At 39.3% G+C, this 22,421-nt stretch overlaps 3 protein-coding genes across 5 annotated transcripts in view; all 3 read left to right on the top strand.

Moving 5' to 3' along the window:
* Positions 1–1,399: 1,399 nt before the first annotated feature.
* LOC117967292 (zinc-binding protein A33-like) lies at positions 1,400–4,939 on the top strand. Its single transcript, XM_034914742.2, has 6 exons — positions 1,400–1,832; positions 2,260–2,355; positions 2,449–2,679; positions 2,859–2,881; positions 2,967–3,085; positions 3,713–4,939. The coding sequence occupies exons 1-6, from the start codon at positions 1,431–1,433 to the stop codon at positions 4,255–4,257; spliced, it is 1,416 nt and encodes a 471-aa protein (XP_034770633.2). The 5' UTR covers positions 1,400–1,430; the 3' UTR covers positions 4,258–4,939.
* Positions 4,940–9,884: 4,945 nt separating this feature from the next.
* Positions 9,885–13,747, top strand: LOC117967294 (uncharacterized). The gene is made up of 2 exons (XM_034914746.2): positions 9,885–10,023; positions 11,692–13,747. The coding sequence occupies exon 2, from the start codon at positions 11,704–11,706 to the stop codon at positions 12,499–12,501; it is 798 nt and encodes a 265-aa protein (XP_034770637.2). The 5' UTR covers positions 9,885–10,023; positions 11,692–11,703; the 3' UTR covers positions 12,502–13,747.
* A 3,952-nt stretch (positions 13,748–17,699) lies between these two features.
* Positions 17,700–22,421, top strand: part of LOC117962880 (uncharacterized) — a 30,474-nt gene continuing 25,752 nt past the window's right edge. The window contains exons 1-2 of one of the 3 annotated variants that reach the window (XR_009320317.1): positions 17,700–18,008; positions 19,650–19,690. The gene's annotated coding sequence lies outside the window, so the exon portion shown is untranslated. Of the gene's footprint in view, positions 18,009–18,859; positions 18,930–19,649; positions 19,691–22,421 lie in introns of those variants that run through there. The other 2 variants (XR_009320318.1, XM_059017577.1) reach the window with 2 other exon arrangements.

The following is a 22,421-nucleotide window of genomic DNA, read 5'->3' as shown; positions in this document are numbered from 1 at the left end:
ACTTACACCCTAATCCTTCACGATCTCGCACCCGACTCGCTGTCTGTTCAGATTTCCCATTATTCATACCCGGATACATTTCAAACAGACTTTGAAAGATAGTTTATTTTTCTTTTTTTAGTCTGTGATAAGTTTCCCAAAGCCATGTTATAATAATGATTAACTTCACAACGTTTCCAGTAAACCTTATCTTGTTTATTTAGCATTTTATTACCTAGCCTAGCCTGTGATATCCCAGAACATGAACAATGCACTGCGAAATCTGGAGCCATTATCTTACACAGATAACATCATCCGAGCACCTGCACTGATTGATTGCACGGGTTGATTCAGTTAAGACACTGAACCGTGCTGTGACTGTGTCAACATGAAGACCCTGTAAATGAGCAGCTGCTTCTCAGAACAGTGAAGTGACACCCAATCACAAAACTGATACAAACCAAACGACAATAAGATTAGCTAAACAAGCTTTTCAATATATAATATCCGATCACTGTTAAATGCACAATTTGAAACTAGCATGTATGTATTTATTTATTTATTTTGTTAACTATACGAATCAATCATTTGTGCTTTTCTTGTACGATGTGAAAGTATTTGTCCTGGAAGCTTCCTTCACATAAATATTGAAGTTTTTCTCCCTGTTGTGAAAACATGTTCACACCGTTGCCTGATGTATGCTGTGTAACATTTCATGAGGTGAGTGTGAGAGTATGAGTCCAGGTCCGATGCGTGTCACAATGAAGGCATCTGAATAAAAGACTCCCTGTTCTCATGAGAGTCCCTAATAAAATGAATTGCTGTGCTGAAGCTGAACTCGTCATGGGTTCAGTGTTCCAGTGCTGCTCCCTTGTGAAAAGCTCTTTGCTTGGTCTTGATGATAATGATTATGATTAACTAATGATTAACTTCAGAGCATAATGATTAACTTCACAGTGTTTCCAGGAACTCTTCTCCTGTTTGTCGCTTCCCATAAGGACACATGGATGGGATGCTCAACCAAAGAACACAGCCCATCCGTGTGCAACACAGAGCTGGTTATTAGGTAGACACTAGATAATATTATCACAGCATATGAGAGAGCGGCTAAACTGAGCTAATCAAATCCTAACGCTCCGCCTCCCCAAACGATTGGGCACTCGTTAAGAATGTTTAGATTTGTTGGATCATTCAGCCAATCGGAGCACACAATGTAAATTAAACCCAAACGCCACATTTCCTTGATTTTGTGGCAATGAGTTCAACCTTAATTTCTGCATTAACGTAGTTTTCTGCGAATAATTTTTAGGTTAAAGTCAGTGGTAAATTAGTGCTACTTATGAAGCCTCATGACTCCTGACTCATGATTCTAATCTGCAGGGACAAAGTTTGAGGTTCTGGACTGAAAGGTGTCCTTACAGAGAGCAAGGCAGGAGTGGCTTTGTGCAGAAATGGCAGCAAACTCTTCTTATCTGGAGGCAGATCTTTCCTGTGCTGTGTGCCGTGAGATTTTCAAGGATCCTGTAACACTTTATTGTAACCACAGCTTCTGTAAAGCATGTGTGGATCAGTGGTGGAAAGTGAAGGAAGCTCAGGAGTGTCCAGTGTGTAGGACGAGGAGTTCAATGAAGTATCTTGTCAATTTTGCTCTCAGGAATATTGTGAAATCCTTCTTAAAAGAACGCAGTCAGAATCATCCAGCACCTACTGGAATACTCTGCAGTCTGCATGATGAGAAACTGAAGCTGTTCTGTGTGGATGATAAAGAGGCTCTCTGTGTTGTGTGTCAAACTTCAAAGAAACATGAGAATCACAAGCTCCGTCCTGTTCAGGAGACTGCACAGCGTTATAAGGTATGGAAACAATATTCATGTGAAAATGTAAACGCGGTATTCTCTTTTCACAGCATATTATACAGAGTTATTATAATGAGGCAGTTTAAACAACAAGATCCAGCAAGTCTGAGTGAAAAACAAATCCTATTACAATATCATTGAAACTAACAGAGAGAGAGAGATCCTGGGTGCAGAGTGGGGGTGGTGCTGTACAGGAATGGGGAGGGGAGAGTGTCTGTGTGCAATAATGATTTCACACCTGAACCCTTATAAACCCTCACACAGCCCCTATCAGAGAATCTCCAGAGTTGGGGGTTTGTTGCTATGAGAGCCCCCAGTGGCAACCCCAGTGCTGAGGGGATTTCTCACACACTGCATTCATATTGCTACTAGCCAGGCATGTGGTAACAGTGATGTGCAAGCTCTGGGTTTCACTGCATTTCAGGGAGAACTCAAGACTGCGCTGAAGCCCTTGCAGGACAAGCTGAAAACCTTTAATGAAGTTAAAAACGAGTGTGATAAAACAGCAAAGCACATGAAGGTAAGAGAACTAGATTAGTGATTGAAACAATACACAACATACATTTTCACTGGACACCCAAACTAACTCTAAAGTGATCCTTTTCTTGTATAGAAACAAGCCCAGCAAACAGAGAGGCAGATAAAGGAGGAGTTTGAGAAACTTCACCAGTTTCTACGAGATGAAGAAAAGGCCAGGATAGCTGCACTGAGGAGGGAAGAGGAACAAAAGGGAAGAATCATGAAAAAGAAGATTGAAAAACTTACAAGAGTAATCTCATCCCTTTCAGACACAATCAGAGTGATAGAAGAGGAGATGAAAGCTGAAGACATCTTCTTCCTGCAGGTAGTGATTGTTTAACTATGTGTGACATGTTCTTAATGTGAATGTACACTCACTACTACACTATGAATGGGACTGTACAAGCATTTATGTTAGTACACGTTTGAACAGTGCTGCTGTTTTCTATCAAAGTGGTATTTGTGTTTTAATAATGTCTCAATTCATGTCCTTGTTTGTTTCAGATGTACAAAGACACACAGAGAAGGTATGTAAGATGTGGCCTGTCTTCCTCTCTTGTATTGTATTGAATGCAAACACAGAGCAGCACTAACTCCTGAATATGATTGCAGAGCCGAGTGCACACTGCAGGATCCACAGTGTGTTTCAGGAGCGCTGATAGATGTAGCCGAGCACCTGGGCTCTCTGAAGTACAAAGTGTGGGAGAAGATGCTGGGGATTGTTCAATACAGTGAGTCCTGTGGGGAGCATCACAAAGGAGGGGGGGGGGGTGCATATAACCACAATCCACAATGTGTGTAAGCAGCAAGATACAGCTCTCTACAATCAATAATAATACACAATGAAATGTACACACCTGTAGCAAATACACTTGTATCCATCAGAGAGATCATCTCTCAGTTCAATATTAAACATTGTGAGCTGCTCATAGTATTGAGGTGAGCTGGAAGAGCATTCCAAGAGAGCAAAAGGCTTTCTGATCCCATGCTGGTCTGCATTGAAACTCCTTGTAAAGAAACCACTGCAGTAGAACACAGACTTCTCTGAGTTCAGCCCATTGTCTTGGAATGCTCCCAGAGCTCTAAGAATGTTAGTGCTGAGCAGTGTCCCAGTGTTCTGTTCTAGAGCTCTGTGATTTAGATTTAAATGGATCTGATTTAACACTAGAACCGCCAGCAGTAGTCATTTTGACGGGTACATTTTAAACAGCTGCTTTTAAAAGTTATGTTTGATATTGAATAATAATATTTGGGTTGGTGTATTATAAATAAATATACTATTCTTAGCATGTGATTTATTAAAGTGCTTGCAGGTAGATGTTCTCATTTCTAACCCTGTCTCTCGTCTCCTCTCTCAGCTCCAGTGACTCTGGATCCCAACACAGCACACTGTGTTATGATACTGTCTGAGGATCTAACAAGTGTGAGACGCAGCGATGAGAGACAGCAGCTTCCTGACAACCCAAAGCGTTTTGATATCTATGGTTGTGTGCTGGGTTCTGAGGGGTTCACTTCAGGGAAACATTGCTGGGACGTGGAACTGGGGGGCAATACTAACTGGTATCTGGGTGTGACTAAAGAGTCCAGCCAGAGGAAAGGGAGATTCACCTGGAACCCAGAAGCAGGATACTGGATTATATCCCTGAAGTATGGGGATCAGTACTGGGCATGGACCTCACCACAGACACGACTCACTGTGGAGAAGAAACCCCAGAATATCAGAGTTCAGCTGGACTGTGACGGGGGGGAGGTGGCATTCTTTGACTCCAGTGATATGAGAAAACCTCTCTACACTTTTAAACACAGATTTACTGAGAGAATGTTTCCATATTTCTGTCCTGGCTTTCCTAGCTCTGCCCCCCTCAGAGTGTGCCCTTTGAAGACAGTTAGAAAAGTGGACTAGCCCAATGTGTTCAGCATAAACAATAGGGATGTATAATAATAATAATAATAATAATAATAATAATAATAATAATAATAATAATCTATTAATATTGAAAAGGAACAGAAACATTTTAAATAGAAAATGATGATCAAAGTGACAAATGTAACGATGTTTAGAAAACTATTAAATATATTCTAACAGAACATGTTCACCCTCCTCCACCCCTCTCCCTCGTCACGTGACGTGGGTGTTTGGTCTTTGCTCCTCGAATCCATGTAGAAATACAATTACAAAAACTAGAACATGAACTGGTTAAAGAACAACACTGAATAAAGAATATGCATTCTGGAATAATATTCAATTAAACACAATGCTCTATTGATGTGTTATACCATCTACAGCTTTGCAAGCTCTGTAAATAATAACTCCCTCAATGCTGAATGAATGAATAATGATTGCTGGGCTGGTCCGCGGCGTTGTTGAATCGATCAGGATATTGTATCATTTAATTGGTAAATGTATCGCTGTAATAACTTGGAAGCTGCACATTGTGATCGTGTGGATGTGTGTCTTTTGTGGCCGCTGTGAAACGGTCCCGCAAATCACTGCTCCCGGATCACAAAGGATCGGTTTACTGCCCTCCCTTTGATGTAATGAATGATTTTTTTTTAATAATAAAAATTATATATTTTAATTTGGACCTCGTGTGGGGTGTCTGTCCATCTCCGTGTGGATCTCGCTCACAGCAGCTGTGTGAAGGAATCCGAAAGCATTCGCATACGAAGTTAAGGGAGTACTGACAGGTCGCTGCCACCAGGGGGCGCAGTGCGGTTAGGAAAGTTAGTGAGGCGGCGCTTGGCGGTGACACGCGTCTCCAGGTGTAGAGAAGCCACTCCGTGGCTCACGGAATAAAGAAAATAAAGAAAAGGAGACTCTCACTCTCTAAACTAGGAGGTCTATCCTTGCCAGTTCTTGAGAAATATTATTTGGCTGCAAGGCTGTCGGTGCAATACTGGATTTAAAAAAATATTAATGCAGAATGTACCCACCACATGAGACCATTTGGGAAAATGAAGACATCTTCACATCTCCTGGTCCCACAAAAAAGTGTTTAAACATTTAAAATAAATTGTATTCTGCAGACACTAAATATCTGGTATAATGTTTGCATTTTTTTAGGATTAGACAATAATTTAAAACAGGAGAACAAAGATATTTCGTCCACAAAATAGAAAGGATGGCATCAACACACTGCAGGACATCTCCGGATGGCATACAGTTATCCTTTGACACGCCCAGTCAAGCACAACACAAGAGCAAAGGAACTCCGTTCAATACAAGAGCAAAGGAACTCCGATCAATACAAGAGCAAAGGAACTCCGATCAATACAAGAGCAAAGGAACTCCGATCAATACAAGAGCAAAGGAACTCCGATCAATACAAGAGCAAAGGAACTCCGTTCAATACAAGAGCAAAGGAACTCCGTTCAATACAAGAGCAAAGGAACTCCGATCAATACAAGAGCAAAGGAACTCCGATCAATACAAGAGCAAAGGAACTCCGATCAATACAAGAGCAAAGGAACTCCGTTCAATACAAGAGCAAAGGAACTCCGTTCAATACAAGAGCAAAGGAACTCCGTTCAATACAAGAGCAAAGGAACTCCGTTCAATACAAGAGCAAAGGAACTCCGTTCAATACAAGAGCAAAGGAACTCCGATCAATACAAGAGCAAAGGAACTCCGATCAATACAAGAGCAAAGGAACTCCGTTCAATACAAGAGCAAAGGAACTCCGTTCAATACAAGAGCAAAGGAACTCCGTTCAATACAAGAGCAAAGGAACTCCGTTCAATACAAGAGCAAAGGATCTCCAATCAATACAAGAGCAAAGGAACTCCGATCAATACAAGAGCAAAGGAACTCCGTTCAATACAAGAGCAAAGGAACTCCGTTCAATACAAGAGCAAAGGAACTCCGTTCAATACAAGAGCAAAGGAACTCCGTTCAATACAAGAGCAAAGGAACTCCGTTCAATACAAGAGCAAAGGAACTCCGTTCAATACAAGAGCAAAGGAACTCCGTTCAATACAAGAGCAAAGGAACTCCGTTCAATACAAGAGCAAAGGAACTCCGTTCAATACAAGAGCAAAGGAACTCCGTTCAATACAAGAGCAAAGGAACTCCGTTCAATACAAGAGCAAAGGAACTCCGTTCAATACAAGAGCAAAGGAACTCCGTTCAATACAAGAGCAAAGGAACTCCGTTCAATACAAGAGCAAAGGATCTCCGTTCAATACAAGAGCAAAGGAACTCCGTTCAATACAAGAGCAAAGGAACTCCGTTCAATACAAGAGGAAAGGAACTCCGTTCAATACAAGAGCAAAGGAACTCCGTTCAATACAAGAGCAAAGGAACTCCGTTCAACACAAGAGCAAAGGAACTCCATTCAATACAAGAGCAAAGGAACTCTGTTCAATACAAGAGCAAAGGAACTCCGTTCAATACAAGAGCAAAGGATCTCCGTTCAATACAAGAGCAAAGGAACTCCGTTCAATACAAGAGCAAAGGAACTCCGTTCAATACAAGAGCAAAGGAACTCCGTTCAACACAAGAGCAAAGGAACTCCATTCAATACAAGAGCAAAGGAACTCTGTTCAATACAAGAGCAAAGGAACTCCGATCAATACAAGAGCAAAGGAACTCCGATCAATACAAGAGCAAAGGAACTCCGATCAATACAAGAGCAAAGGAACTCCGTTCAATACAAGAGCAAAGGAACTCCGTTCAACACAAGAGCAAAGGAACTCCATTCAATACAAGAGCAAAGGAACTCTGTTCAATACAAGAGCAAAGGAACTCCGTTCAATACAAGAGCAAAGGATCTCCGTTCAATACAAGAGCAAAGGAACTCCGATCAATACAAGAGCAAAGGAACTCCGTTCAATACAAGAGCAAAGGATCTCCGTTCAATACAAGAGCAAAGGAACTCCGTTCAATACAAGAGCAAAGGAACTCCGTTCAATACAAGAGCAAAGGATCTCCGTTCAATACAAGAGCAAAGGAACTCCGATCAATACAAGAGCAAAGGAACTCCGTTCAATACAAGAGCAAAGGAACTCCGTTCAATACAAGAGCAAAGGATCTCCGTTCAATACAAGAGCAAAGGAACTCCGTTCAATAGAAGAGCAAAGGAACTCCGTTCAATACAAGAGCAAAGGATCTCCGTTCAATACAAGAGCAAAGGAACTCTGTTCAATACAAGAGCAAAGGAACTCCGTTCAATACAAGAGCAAAGGATCTCCGTTCAATACAAGAGCAAAGGAACTCCGTTCAATACAAGAGCAAAGGAACTCCGATCAATACAAGAGCAAAGGAACTCCGATCAATACAAGAGCAAAGGAACTCCGATCAATACAAGAGCAAAGGAACTCCGTTCAATACAAGAGCAAAGGAACTCCGTTCAACACAAGAGCAAAGGAACTCCATTCAATACAAGAGCAAAGGAACTCTGTTCAATACAAGAGCAAAGGAACTCCGTTCAATACAAGAGCAAAGGATCTCCGTTCAATACAAGAGCAAAGGAACTCCGATCAATACAAGAGCAAAGGAACTCCGTTCAATACAAGAGCAAAGGATCTCCGTTCAATACAAGAGCAAAGGAACTCCGTTCAATACAAGAGCAAAGGAACTCCGTTCAATACAAGAGCAAAGGATCTCCGTTCAATACAAGAGCAAAGGAACTCCGATCAATACAAGAGCAAAGGAACTCCGTTCAATACAAGAGCAAAGGAACTCCGTTCAATACAAGAGCAAAGGATCTCCGTTCAATACAAGAGCAAAGGAACTCCGTTCAATAGAAGAGCAAAGGAACTCCGTTCAATACAAGAGCAAAGGATCTCCGTTCAATACAAGAGCAAAGGAACTCCGTTCAATACAAGAGCAAAGGAACTCCGTTCAATACAAGAGCAAAGGATCTCCGTTCAATACAAGAGCAAAGGAACTCCGTTCAATACAAGAGCAAAGGAACTCCGTTCAATACAAGAGCAAAGGAACTCCGATCAATACAAGAGCAAAGGAACTCCGTTCAATACAAGAGCAAAGGAACTCCGTTCAATACAAGAGCAAAGGAACTCCGATCAATACAAGAGCAAAGGAACTCCGATCAATACAAGAGCAAAGGAACTCCGATCAATACAAGAGCAAAGGAACTCCGATCAATACAAGAGCAAAGGAACTCCGATCAATACAAGAGCAAAGGAACTCCGTTCAACACAAGAGCAAAGGAACTCCGTTCAATACAAGAGCAAAGGAACTCCGATCAATACAAGAGCAAAGGAACTCCGATCAATACAAGAGCAAAAAAAAAAAGAAAGTCTTTAGAAAAAAGAGAAGGTGACCACATATTGCATCATTATCGTAACCGGTTTATATTTCAGGTTTAAATAAAATAAATATAGAATATAAAATAAACACAACATGCTTAGTTATTATTTGCAACCGGTTACATTTACTATGCGAGATCAAATACATTGTCTGTGCGCACGTTTTGTCAAACCATCACGTTTTAAAACAACGTAATAACCGTGGTATATTTACAGCTACGTCACATTTTTCAAATCATTTTAAACACCGGTCTCATGATTTTCAAAAGAGGCTAAACATATTGCAAAGCACTTTCAGATGCCTTCAAATGGTTTATACGAAAAGAGTTATCGTATCCACTTTGTACACCTTGAAAATATAAATAAAGTGATTTGGTTATAGGAATTAGCATTTGAAATGAACTTCGCGACCATGTTGTTATTTCTTTTTTAAAAAGTGCAGGATGTCAAAAAATAACAACAATACGCACATCCTACTTAAATAGTTGTAGCAGCACATAGGAACATGTAACACACGCTCAAACGCAACTTGAGTTCCCCTTTCAACAGTTGTAGCAACAACTTGAGTTCCCCTTTCAACAGTTGTAGCAACATCTTGAGTTACCCTTTATGTAGTAATTTATTGTGAAACATAAGTAAGAGTAGCCTGCTTATTTTTCATATTAACTTTTATATGTGTTGTTGTATTTGAGAATATACAGTGTATATCTCAGTAGTAACATATTTACTTACTTTTAATTGTTTTATTTAAAAAAAAATCATTCAGCCCCAGATGAATTAGAATGCTACTCCGTTTACTTTTCAGACTGGAGTTTCTTCTTTATAATACAATTATTGTAATAAAAAAATGACTGTATATTATTCTATGTGTGATGATAATCAAATAGCTCAACATTTAAAAAAAAAAAACACTAACCAAAGCCGCATTAGTACTTCCCCTCCTTTCTAATAATTTCAAAGACGAAAACCACAAGTTTTTTTTTCTTCTTCCGTAATTACAGTATAGAACATAAGAACATAAGAAAGTTTCCAAACGAGAGGAGGCCATTCAGCCCATCTTGCTCGTTTGGTTGTTAGTAGCTTATTGATCCCAGAATCTCATCAAGCAGCTTCTTGAAGTATCCCAGGGTGTCAGCTTCAACAACATTACTGGGGAGTTGGTTCCAGACCCTCACAATTCTCTGTGTAAAAAAGTGCCTCCTATTTTCTGTTCTGAATATATATATATATATATATATATATATATATATATATATATATATATATATATATATTCTCTGTACAGCTTGTCTTGTATCACTGACCTCACCGAGTACAGGAAGAAAAACTACTTTCTCTGCCGTGTGACTGAAGTGACCCTCCACTTGAACCCGTGTTGAACAAGACGCCTCTGCACTGAGTAAGTACTGTACACTCCAAGACAAGTGTTTGACTTTAAAACATTTATTTGTCACACTTTTTAAAAAACGTCACTGCGTGTATTATTCTAAATGTGTTTATAAAATAAGCACCACAGGTTGTTTCATGCTTAAACTGTTGTGTTTCTGATTTGTTCTTAATCGTTTAACACGGTGTCACGCCTGATTCCGTGTAAACGCTGCTGTTTAGGAATAGAACACTTCTATTGTATTAGAGACACACACACACGCACGCACGCACGCACGCACACACACACACACACACACACACACACACACACACACACACGGAATTTGCCTCCTCATATACTGTAACATTTTTAATTTGGTATTTGCATTGCACAGATCAGCATTACCTCAACCTGCTCTGTATATGCAGATAGCTGGACATCTAGGCTTTTTACGTTTAAATGCGATATCTGCGTTTCCTAAAAAAAAAATTAAAACCCCACACAGCACCTCTACACACTGCGTTGCCCATAAAATAACTGAAGTAACTGCGTATATTTTGTTTTTTTAATATAAAAGTATGCCTGGTTTTAAAGACAAGTCTAGTGCAGTTGTGTATGTGTTTGCAATAATACGTATGTTTGTGCCTCAATTGATTTACCTACAAACAAAATAATTATTCACCTCAACGCTTTATAATATTAGATATTATAGATATGAATGCTTTCCAATATGCATTTAACTGCACTTCATTAGTAAATTATGCGGTTTATTATTATTATTATTATTTTTACATTTTTTAATTTAATTTGAATGTGAATCTTGTGCACAGATCTGTTCACAGATCTCGCGGGAAAGCGCTCCTCAGGCATTTGATTGGAATGTTACCGACTTCTCTCGTCCACTCTGGCAGGTCACTGGACATCCTCTGCTTTTGACCAATTCTGAGGACTCGTTTATTAGTCCCGTTCGAATAGTACTTAAATGTAGGTTTTATTTTGTTTTTAAAATGACTCTAGCGTGTATTAAATCTATGTCTTGTAAGTAATGCACTACAGAAATTATTTAGTTTATGTTATAATACTTGAGATTGGTTTGAACAGATTGTAACGTTGAACCAGATAATTTGATGTAAAAACAAACCCAGTAGACGAAGACACGTGACTGAGACACTCAAATTATCATATCAAGTCTAGTTGGGACAGGTTGTAAAATATTTTGGGGGGTTGATTGTGAATGCAAAGAAAGATTATTCTTTTATATATTTAAACCAATATGTGGATACCGACGAGCAGCATAATGTAACTTTAGAACTACATTTCCCATCACCCCATCATCATTACGTGAACAGGAGGGTGATGGGAAATGTAGTTGTTGGAAACGGCACTGTAGAATGAAATTGTATCGTGTAAAAAAAACTGTGGCCAGGATGTCGAAAAAAAAACACCTAGACAGCAATTGTGCTATATGGTAACACACACACACAAAAACAAACTTGAGATCCCTTTTAAATATATCTGATATATAAACAATCATGAAATAAGAACATTTAAATGCAGTTTCTTATGCAGTTTTAAAAATCAATAGGATTTGTTTTCGCTGGATCACTGAAAAGAAACAAGAAATGTTCATTGCTTACAGTGCAATCACATTGTAATTGTATTCTGATATGGGTCTCCTCTATTTTATATATTTACCAGCTCCAGTCAAAGATGTTGAAGATCCTCTTCTTGGTGTCCTTGGCGCTGCTGGCTGCTTCCCACATCCAGTCTGTAAAGAGTTCCTCTTCGGGTGGTTCTGATGCTGGTGTCCAGAAGCCCTGTGCCCGCCTCTTCCACCCGGAGACTGGGGAGCAGCTGGAGCTGCCGTCCCTCCCAGAGAAGAAGAAGCTGCTGGGAGGAGCTGCTGCTGGGAGTGAAGGAGCCTTCAGCTTCAGCTCCTTCATTGTGATGGACGGGTGTCTGCTCTCTCTGTGGGTTGCAGGTTCCCAAGAATGGGGCCTGGAGTCTCGCTCCTTCCCGATTGGGGCTTACCTCAACCAGCTGCCTGGTGCTGGGGTCTCCCTGACCAGCTACCAGTGCACCTGCGACCAGGAGAACAAAGTCATGGCCAGCTTCAGGGACTTCAAAAAGAGGCACATTGCAGATAAAAATGAAAATGGTCACGGTAACTTCTGCTCACAGAAAATACATCGTAGACGTATATATGAACATGGAAGATGCAAATACTTAAACACTTTTGTGTTTGCTGACGATAACGATATAATCAATGTGTGTAGAAATCAAGGTGTCCGGATTTCCAGTAATTTGTATAAAAGCAGGAATCGGTTCAGAATTGTGGTTTGTAGAAATGCGAACCAAAATCGTAGACCCCCAAACTGTACCTACAGAGCTGAAAATGCAAACAGGAGGCTGTATATCATTGTAGGCTGTGATAGCAACAGGCTGCCTGTACATTTTCAGAGAACAAGCAACCGCCCTCCTGTATTTGGAATCACTGGAAGAGTTTAAACTCTACTGTGAAGAACCAGCTCTCTCCGCACTGCTTATTGCTTTAAGAAACCAAGACACGTAGCCTGCTGTTAAATTCCTCTTGTGTGGCAGGAAACTAATGGGAAGAGAAATGCAAGATTAAAGTGGAACTCTAGTTGTTTTGTATGTGTGCATGTTAGTTTTCACTTTTAAATTGCAGTCTACAGTGCTTTGTTTCCAAGATAGCTTTCTGATAGGATGTGAAGTCATCTTGGAAACAGAGCACAATGCAATTTAATAGTGTAAAAAAGTGGTCAGGATGTACAAAAAAACACACACTTTACCTTTAAATGGTTGTAGCAACACATCAGAACATGTTATACAAAACAAGTTGAGTTCCCCTTTAAAGCACTCCACAATAGAATTGACTCTGCATTGTACTGTACTGATGAGCAAGCAGGTTGCTATTGAAGCTCATACAGGTATACAGTTAGTTGTGCTTGTATATTTATACATATAGACAGGAGATGAATCCCTGTTTTTGAATATAGGGCCCTATGTGCTTATGGAATCAGCACTGTATCACTCCAGTAAAGCCACAACTCTGTGAGATTAGCATCCACAGCACCCTCCTGTGGGCATTTTAATAGTGCACCTCACTGTCCTGAGCAGCTGTGACACATTAGAAATTAGCTTATTGAGACACGTGTACTTCAAAGGGGAAATCAAGTTTTAGTTATTCTGAGTGTTACATGTTCCCATAAGTTAATACAACAAAGGTGTGTATATTGTTTTTATTATTTATTTGACATCCTGACCACTTTTGTACTCTATTGAATTGCAGACAACAGTGCTCCGTTTCCAAGATGGCTTCACATGCACCCTTCAGAAGAACTTCAGAACTACATTTCCCCATAATCCTGCTGCTCATGTATGGATGATGGGGGTGATGGGAAATGTAGTTCTTATGTTCTTCTGAAGGGAAGCCATCTTGGAAACAAAAGAACACTATATACTGCAATTTAATAATGTTAAACCACACACACCTTACTTAAACAGGAACATATAACAGAAAAAAACAACTTGAGTTCCCCTTTAACTTCATACCAGTTCTGTAAACTTGCAAAACATGACACAAACCCACAGTGACAAGTGAAGAGAAATAGTCTCCATCTTGTCTTGACCAGAGATGTGATTATTTGAATGAATGTGTGATGAATTGACCCTCTTTGATAATTCCTTTCCTGATGTTGAGATATTGAGAATGGAAATGCAAGACGGTGTTTCTCTTGTAACCCCTGCTATTTTAACGCAATAAAAGCTTCTGCTGCATCAAACACTTGATATGACTGTGTTTTTAATCTATATAACTCTAGCATACACTTAGGAGGATTTGACATTGACTACAATACATTTTGTTTTATAAATACACGTCTATTGCATCATTCCAGTTATTTTGGTCACTGATTGATATTCAGTTGAATAATCATTGCTGGAATAAATACCTCGCACTCATCCCGCACTTTGTTCTTCACAACTCGCCTCTGTGGGCGATGGCCGGTGTCTCCTGCTTCGACCAACGGCCAGGGAGGTGATCATAAGAACATAAGAAAGTTTACAAATGAGAAGAGACCATTCAGCCCATCTTGCTCGTTTGGTTGTTAGTAGCTTATTGATCCCAGAATCTCATCAAGCAGCTTCTTGAAGGATCCCAGGGTGTCAGCTTCAACAACATTACTGGAGAGTTGGTTCCAGACCCTCACAATTATCTGTGTAAAAAAGTGCCTCCTATTTTCTGTTCTGAATGCCCCTTTTTCTAATCTCTATTTGTGACCCCTGGTCCTTGTTTCTTTTTTCAGGTCAAATAAGTCCCCTGGGTCGACATTGTCTATACCTTTTAGGATTTTGAATGTTTGAATCAGATCGCCACTTAGTCTTCTTTGTTCAAGACTGAACAGATTCACCTGTCTCCATATGACATGCCTTTTAAACCCGGGATAATTCTGGTTGCTCTTCTTTGCACTCTTTCTAGAGCAGCAATATCCTTTTTGTAACGAGGTGACCAGAACTGAACACAATATTCTAGGTGAGGTCTTACTAATGCATTGTAAAGTTTTAACATTACTTCCCTTGATTTAAATTCAACACTTCTCACAATATATCCGAGCATCTTGTTGGCCTTTTTTATGAGCTGCTGCTGGGAGTGAAGGAGCCTTCAGCTTCAGCTCCTTCACTGTGATGGACGGGTGTCTGCTCACTCTGTGGGTTGGGGCCTGGAGTCTCGCTCCTTCCCGAGTGGGGCTTACCTCAACCAGCTGCCTGGTGCTCGGGAAACAGGGAGCCTGTCCAGCTACCAGTGCACCTGCGACCAGGAGAAAAACCAAGTCATGGGCGATTACAAAGAATTCCAAAATATGCACATTGCAAGTACAAATAAAAATGGTAGCGGTAACTTCTGCACACAGATAATTAATCAAAGACAAATATCTGAAAATGGAGCATGCAAAGAGAAGAACACTTTTATAAATCACTAATATTATAAACGTAAACAAAGTGTGTAGAAATGAAGACGTCAAGATTCACAATAATTTGTGTAAAAGCAAGGAACGATTCAGAATTGTGGATTGTAAAAATGCAGACCAAAACCGTAGACCCCCAAAATGCATCTACAGAGTTCAAAATGCAAACCGGAGGCTGTATATCATTGTAGGCTGTGATAGCAACAGGCTGCCTGTACATTTTCAGAGAACAAGCAACCGCCCTCCTGTATTTGGAATCACTGAAAGAGTTTAAACTCTAGTGTGAAGAACCAGCTCTCTCCGCACTGCTTATTGTTTTAGGAAACCAAGACAAGTAGCCTGCTGTTAATTTGTGGCAGGAAGTTAATAGGAGGAGGCAACTTTTCAAAAAAAACTTGTGGTTTTTGGTCTTTGAAATTATTAGAAAGGAGGGGAAGTACTAATGCGGCTTTGTTTAGTGTTTTAGTTTTTTTTTAATGTTGAGCAATTTAAACGGTAATATGATTATCATCACACATAGAATAATATACAGTCATCATTGTTTTTTTTATTACAATAATTGTATTATAAAGAAGAAACTGCAATCTGAAAAGTACACGGAGTAGCATTCTAATTCATCTGGGGCTGAATGAATGTTTCTTTTAACCCTCTATTGCACGCATTATGATTAACTGGAAAAAAAACTGTTGGTATTTTAACTTTACTGTACCCAAGGATTAATTATATAACTTAATATTACACATTTGACCTTTGATCTTTTTTGGGATGAATGTCATTTATACATGACAATGTGCAACTACGAATCATAATAAACACAAGAATGATATTATAAAAAGTTAATTTATTGTACTGAAAATGTAATGTACAAATAAATGTAAACATGCACATATAATTTATTCTAGAAGTAATGCATATATTTTTTAATTCATAGATTAAAAAGCATCACTTTTCAAACATCAAATGAACATATTGAACACACAATTTAATTACAGCTGTTTTGTGTTATATATTTTTATTATATTGTATTATTATTTTATTGATATTTTCAAAAGTTAAGACACACCTTAGCTTTCATGGAACACCAAGAAACAGTTTTTCTTTGGTGTGGAACATAATTGTACTGCACATGTTTGGCATTTCACCCTTGTTTGATCATCACATCCCGAATTTCTGCATCTTCCTTGTTTCTCTCCAAAGTGAGGCCAGTGAGCGGTTCCATCTTTCCTGATGTCTGCATTAGGCATTACAGTTTTGGGGTGATGACGTTTCTTTTCGTGTTTCTTGTTATTTGCCACATTCATCATTTCCAGCTACACTTTCCTCGTCACTGCTATCACTGCTGTTATTGTGTTCTTCAGGAAGAACATAAGACTCTTCTGTTCTTTCCTCATCTGAACTCACACTAGCATCACTATCATCGCTATTTTCAGGAACTGTACCATTTCTAATCAGCCTACCATAAAATTTGTTGACATCCACCTATGGTACAGAGAATCACATTGTTTAAAACTAACAAAAGACTTAATCAAAATGTTAATTATTTCAGTGAATGTCATTTATAAATGATGCACAGTTTTTTAATATGTGTTTACTTAAAAATTATCCCAAAAATGAATTCTACTCTGTCACAACACATTAAGAAACGAAACATATTTTTAAAATGGGGTTTATGTAACATTTTACCCCTCAAAATGAACTTACCATGGTGCTTTGACAGGTGGCAGAGGTTGAGTGTACTTCCTCATTTACCAGTCAAGATGATCACATGACTAATCCCAGAGGTTTTATTAGATAGAAGGGGAGTCGTGTAATTAATAGGGTACAATACAATATAAAACATTTTTTTAGTACTGCAAGGGATTGTTTCTCAGTGTCATTTGTGCATAACACAATTAAAAGTAAGTAAATATGTTACTACTGAGAAGTACACTGTATATTCTCAAATACAACAACACATATAAAAGTTCATATGAAAAATTAGCAGGCTACTCTTACTTATGTTTAATAATAAACTACTACATAAAAGGGAACTCAAGATGTTGCTACAACTGTTTAAAGGGGAACTCAAGTTGCGTTTGAGCGTGTGTTACATGTTCCTAAAAGCTGCTACAACTATTTAAGTAGGATGAGCGTATTGTTGTTATTTTTTTGACATCCTGCACTTTTTAAAAAAGAAATAACAACATGGTCGCGAAGTTCATTTCAAATGCTAATTCCTATAACCAAATCACTTTATTTATATTTTCAAGGTGTACAAAGTGGATACGATAACTCTTTTCGTATAAACCATTTGAAGGCATCTGAAAGTGCTTTGCAATATGTTTGGCCTCTTTTGAAAATCATGAGACCGGTGTTTAAAATGATTTGAAAAATGTGAAGCAGCTGTAAATATACCACGATTATTACGTTGTTTTAAAAGGTGATGGTTTGACAAAACGTGCGCACAGACAATGTATTTGATCTCGCATAGTAAATGTAACCGGTTGCAAATAATAACTAAGCATGTTGTGTTTATTTTATATTCTATATTTAATTTATTTAAACCTGAAATATAAACCGGTTCCGATAATGATGCAATATGTGGTCACCTTCTCTTTTTTCTAACGACTTTCTTTAATTTTGGCAATCGTGTTGTGCAACGTGTTTTTCTCGTTGCTTCAGAAAAGCAACCTCAGTGTTTTTTGGGTGGGATGGGTGCAAGAATTACAGTATAAAACATAAGAACATAAGAAAGTTTCCAAACGAGAGGAGTCCATTCAGCCCATCTTGCTCGTTTGGTTGTGCTTCTTGAAGGATCCCAGGGTGTCAGCTTCAACAACATTACTGGGGAGTTGGTTCCAGACCCTCACAATTCTCTGTGTAAAAAAGTGCCTCCTATTTTCTGTTCTGAATATATATATATTCTCTGTACAGCTTGTCTTGTATTACTGACCTTACCGAGTACAGAAAGAAAAACTACTTTCTTTGCCGTGTGACTGAAGTGACCCTCCACTTGAACCCGTGTTGAACGAGCCACCTCTGCACTGAGTAAGTACTGTACACTCCAAGACGAGTGTTTGACTTTAAAACATTTATTTGTCACACTTTTTAAAAAACGTCACTCTGTGTATTATTCTAAATGTGTTTATAAAATAAGCACCACAGGTTGTTTCAAGCTTAAACTGTTGTGTTTCTGATTTGTTCTTAATCGTTTAACAGGGTGTCACGCCTGATTCCGTGTAAACGCTGCTGTTTAGGAATAGAACACTTCTATTGTATTAGACACACACACACGCACGCACGCACGCACGCACGCACACACACACACGGAATTTGCTTCCTCATATACTGTAACATTTTTAATTTGGTTTTTCATTGCACAGATCAGCATTATCTCAACCAGCTCTGTATATGCAGATGGCTGGACATCTAGGCTTTTTACGTTTAAATGCGATATCTGCGTTTTCTAAAAAAAAAAAAAAACCCACACAGCATCTCTACACACTGCGTTGCCCATAAAATAACTGAAGTAACTGCGTATATTTTGTTTTCTTAATATAAAAGTATGCCTGGTTTTAAAGACAAGTCTACTGCAGTTGTGTATGTGTTTGCAATAATACGTATGTTTGTGCCTCAATTGATTTACCTACAAACAAAATAATTATTCACCTCAACGCTTTATAATATTAGATATTATACATATGAATGCTTTCCAATATGCATTTAACTGCACTTCATTAGTAAATTACGCGGTTTTTTTTTTATTATTTTTTTTATATATTTTTTTAATTTAATTTGAATGTGAATCTTGTGCACAGATCTGTTCACAGATCTCGCGGGAAAGCGCTCCTCAGGCATTTGATTGGAATGTTACCGACTTCTCTCGTCCACTCTGGCAGGTCACTGGACATCCTCTGCTTTTGACCAATTCTGAGGACTCGTTTATTAGTCCCGTTCGAATAGTACTTGAGTGTAGGTTTTATTTTGTTTTTAAAATTACTCTAGCGTGTATTAAATCTATGTCTTGTAAGTAAAGTACTACATAAATTATTTAGCTTATGTTATAATACTTGAGATTGGTTTGAACAGATTGTAACGTTGAACCAGATAATTTGATGTAAAAACAAACCCAGTAGACGAAGACACGTGACTGAGACACTCAAATTATCATATCAAGTCTAGTTGGGACAGGTTGTAAAAGATTTTGGGGGGTTGATTGTGAATGCAAAGAAAGATTATTCTTTTATATATTTAAACCAATATGTGGATACCGTCGAGCAGCATAATGTAACATTAGAACTACATTTCCCATCACCCCATCATGCTTACGTGAACAGGAGGATGATGGGAAATGTAGTTGTTGTAAACGGCACTGTAGACTGAAATTGTATCGTGTAAAAAAAACAAAGTGGCCAGGATGTCGAAAAAAAAAACACCTAGACAGCAATTGTGCTATATGGTAACACACACACACAAAAACAAACTTGAGTTCCCTTTTAAATATATCTGATATATAAACAATCATGAAATAAGAACATTTAAATGCAGTTTCTTATGCAGTTTTAAAAATCAATAGGATTTGTTTTCGCTGGATCACTGAAAAGAAACAAGAAATGTTCATTGCTTACAGTGCAATCACATTGTAATTGTATTCTGATATGGGTCTCCTCTATTTTATATATTTACCAGCTCGAGTCAAAGATGTTGAAGATCCTCTTCTTGGTGTCTTGGCGCTGCTGGCTGCTTCCCACATCCAGTCTGTAAAGAGTTCCTCTTCGGGTGGTTCTGATGCTGGTGTCCAGAAGCCCTGTGCCCGCCTCTTCCACCCGGAGACTGGGGAGCAGCTGGAGCTGCCGTCCCTCCCAGAGAAGAAGAAGCAGCTGCTGAGGGGAGCTGCTGCTGGGAGTGAAGGAGCCTTCAGCTTCAGCCACGTCACAACATGGAATCAGAACCTCTGTCTCCAGTAACCTTGGTCACTCTGTTTCCTATGGGGTGCAATCCGCTTGCAGTTACAGGAAATCACCACGAAGCAGCAGGCAGTCAGGCAGGTAATCCACAGAAAAAAACTTTAAAAAACAGTCCAAGTGTCCCACTGTGCAAGAAAAATCCTCAAAAAACATATCAGTGAAATTTCACTGAGGCTTAGAGACCACCAGAGGGCGCCACAAACAAAGAAAAAATAAACTGACTCTGCGGTGCTTCCCTGATTGTAATGTGTCTCAGTAAATTAAACAAACCAAAAAGTCTCAATCCAAACAAAAACACGCACAGAACAAAAAATAATAAAGATTAATAGAAAAATACCAGTTCCAATAATAAGGAAACCAGCCAGCTGCTGCCAAATCAGCGCCCCTGCCTCACTGCCCCAGTTTGCAGCTAAACAAAGGCTGTACAGCATTTACATCCCCAGAACTTACTTATATAGGCTACTGTTAATCTTTTAACACCCAGCTTGTTTCCCTATATGTATATATATATGAAGAGTATCATATGAAAACGAGTTCCAGTTCCACACATTTCAAGATATTGCTATAGATTTACTCCTGGAGGGGTAGGCTTATTATCACAGTGTAAAAATCTTCATGCGAAACACTGCGATAATTCACTAGTAACTTGTTTGTTTTATTGTTTCTACTAACATCCATCCATTATCATAACCGCTTAATCCTTTAGAGGGTCTAACCCGGCAGACACAGGGCAATGCAAGGCAGGACTACACCCTGGACAGGACGCCAGTCCATCACAGGACACCACACACACACACGCACGCACGCACGCACGCACACATTGTGGAAGGAAACCCTACTGATATAGGAATATTATTTTAGATAAAAACATCAATTGACCAAAAACAGTGAAAATGGATATAGAGCATTTTGGAATGAATCTCACCAAAACTCATGTTTCCCTTACTCCCACTGATTGACTGCTTCCTTCCTTTCATTTCTCTATCCACACACACACACACACACACACACACACACATGCCCTGACACGCACACACACACAGACACACACACACACGCACACGCGCATGCGCGCACGCACGCATGCACACACACACACACACACACACACACACAGAGACACACCCTCACACACACACACACACACACACACACACACACACACACAGTAAAATGGGCAGCGCCGTTTACAAACACTCCAAAAAAACAAACCAAATAAACACCAGCACCCCTCACTCACTCAAAATCATAAATGCAGTGACATGTTTGAATAGTGTGACAAAGAAGTATTTTAAAATTAAACACTTGATTTTAGAGTGTAGTTGCCACTTTCTTTTCTTCCATTCTACCGCTCTCTCGTTTACTTTTACCTGTCCTTTTAATCTCAAATGAATCTCTCAGATCACAGCAATACACCTATTCAAATTCCAGGGAGTTCTAAAAAGACTCTAAAAGACTCTTAACAGGGACCATGGAAAGATGACAGACAACACGCAACCACTGCTTAGCTCGTAATGACTCACTTGGACACAATAGCCAAGCGTGCCTTAACTGAACTAATCAGAGAGTGTCTCTCCCACGGACACATCAATAAAACAGGAAGCCCTGCAATATAATTGCATTCTTATTAAATAGTTTAAAAGTCACACAGGTGACACTAGCTTACGGGAATTGTACTGCTCTGTGTTTCCTCTTATCAGTTTGCTCTTTCTTGTTTGCTTTAGGCATCTACAGAAGCATCCTAGTGGCAATGAAGAAAAAAAACCTTGCAGGACATTTTATAAAGGCCCTGCTTAGGGGAGAGGCAAGGCCCCGCTTAGGGGAGAGGCAAGGCCCAGCTTAGGGGAGAGGCAAGGCCCCGCTCAGGAGAGGCAAGGCCGCGCTCAGGAGAAAGGCAAGGCCCCGCTCAGGAGAGGCAAGGTCCAGAGATATTTTTTTATTTTTTCTGTCTCATTGGCACACTTCTGCAGAGATCCATTTCTTTACTAATACCTCTTGGAGTAAAAAGTTTGCTTTATCCTTCCAATCATTATCTGTTTGTTAATATCACTACTGTATGTCTAATTCACGTTTATAAAACTGTATAAAATATATTGTAAATACAAATGTCACAAGTGACGAATTTGAAATGGGTTTTTGTGTATTGTTGTTTTTTTTATTTTTTTACTAGAATCTGCTTATCTCAACCCCCACTTGGTTTGATGTGGTTGTGGCTGACTGTGAGGTAGAACATTTTCCCCCCAGCAACTGGAAGTCCCGCCTGGTTAGCGCTCCAGCCAATGGCCATCCAGGCAGGACTATATAAGGGCTGGATTTGAGAGCAGAAGAGGAACACGGAAGACATGAGGACCCAGGGAGATCCAGGAGGACCCAGGAGGAGTGTGTGCAGACAGAGCGCACAGCCTTGGGGAAATCTACTGAGGAAGATTTACTGTTTGGAATAGCTTGGGAAAATGATGATTTGGCAACAAGGACTTTGTTGTGGGGACAGAAT

This window comes from Acipenser ruthenus, chromosome 57 (genome assembly GCF_902713425.1).
Source record: "Acipenser ruthenus chromosome 57, fAciRut3.2 maternal haplotype, whole genome shotgun sequence".
Classification (NCBI taxonomy): Eukaryota; Metazoa; Chordata; class Actinopteri; order Acipenseriformes; family Acipenseridae; genus Acipenser; species Acipenser ruthenus.
This window is presented reverse-complemented; position numbering and strand designations above follow the sequence as displayed.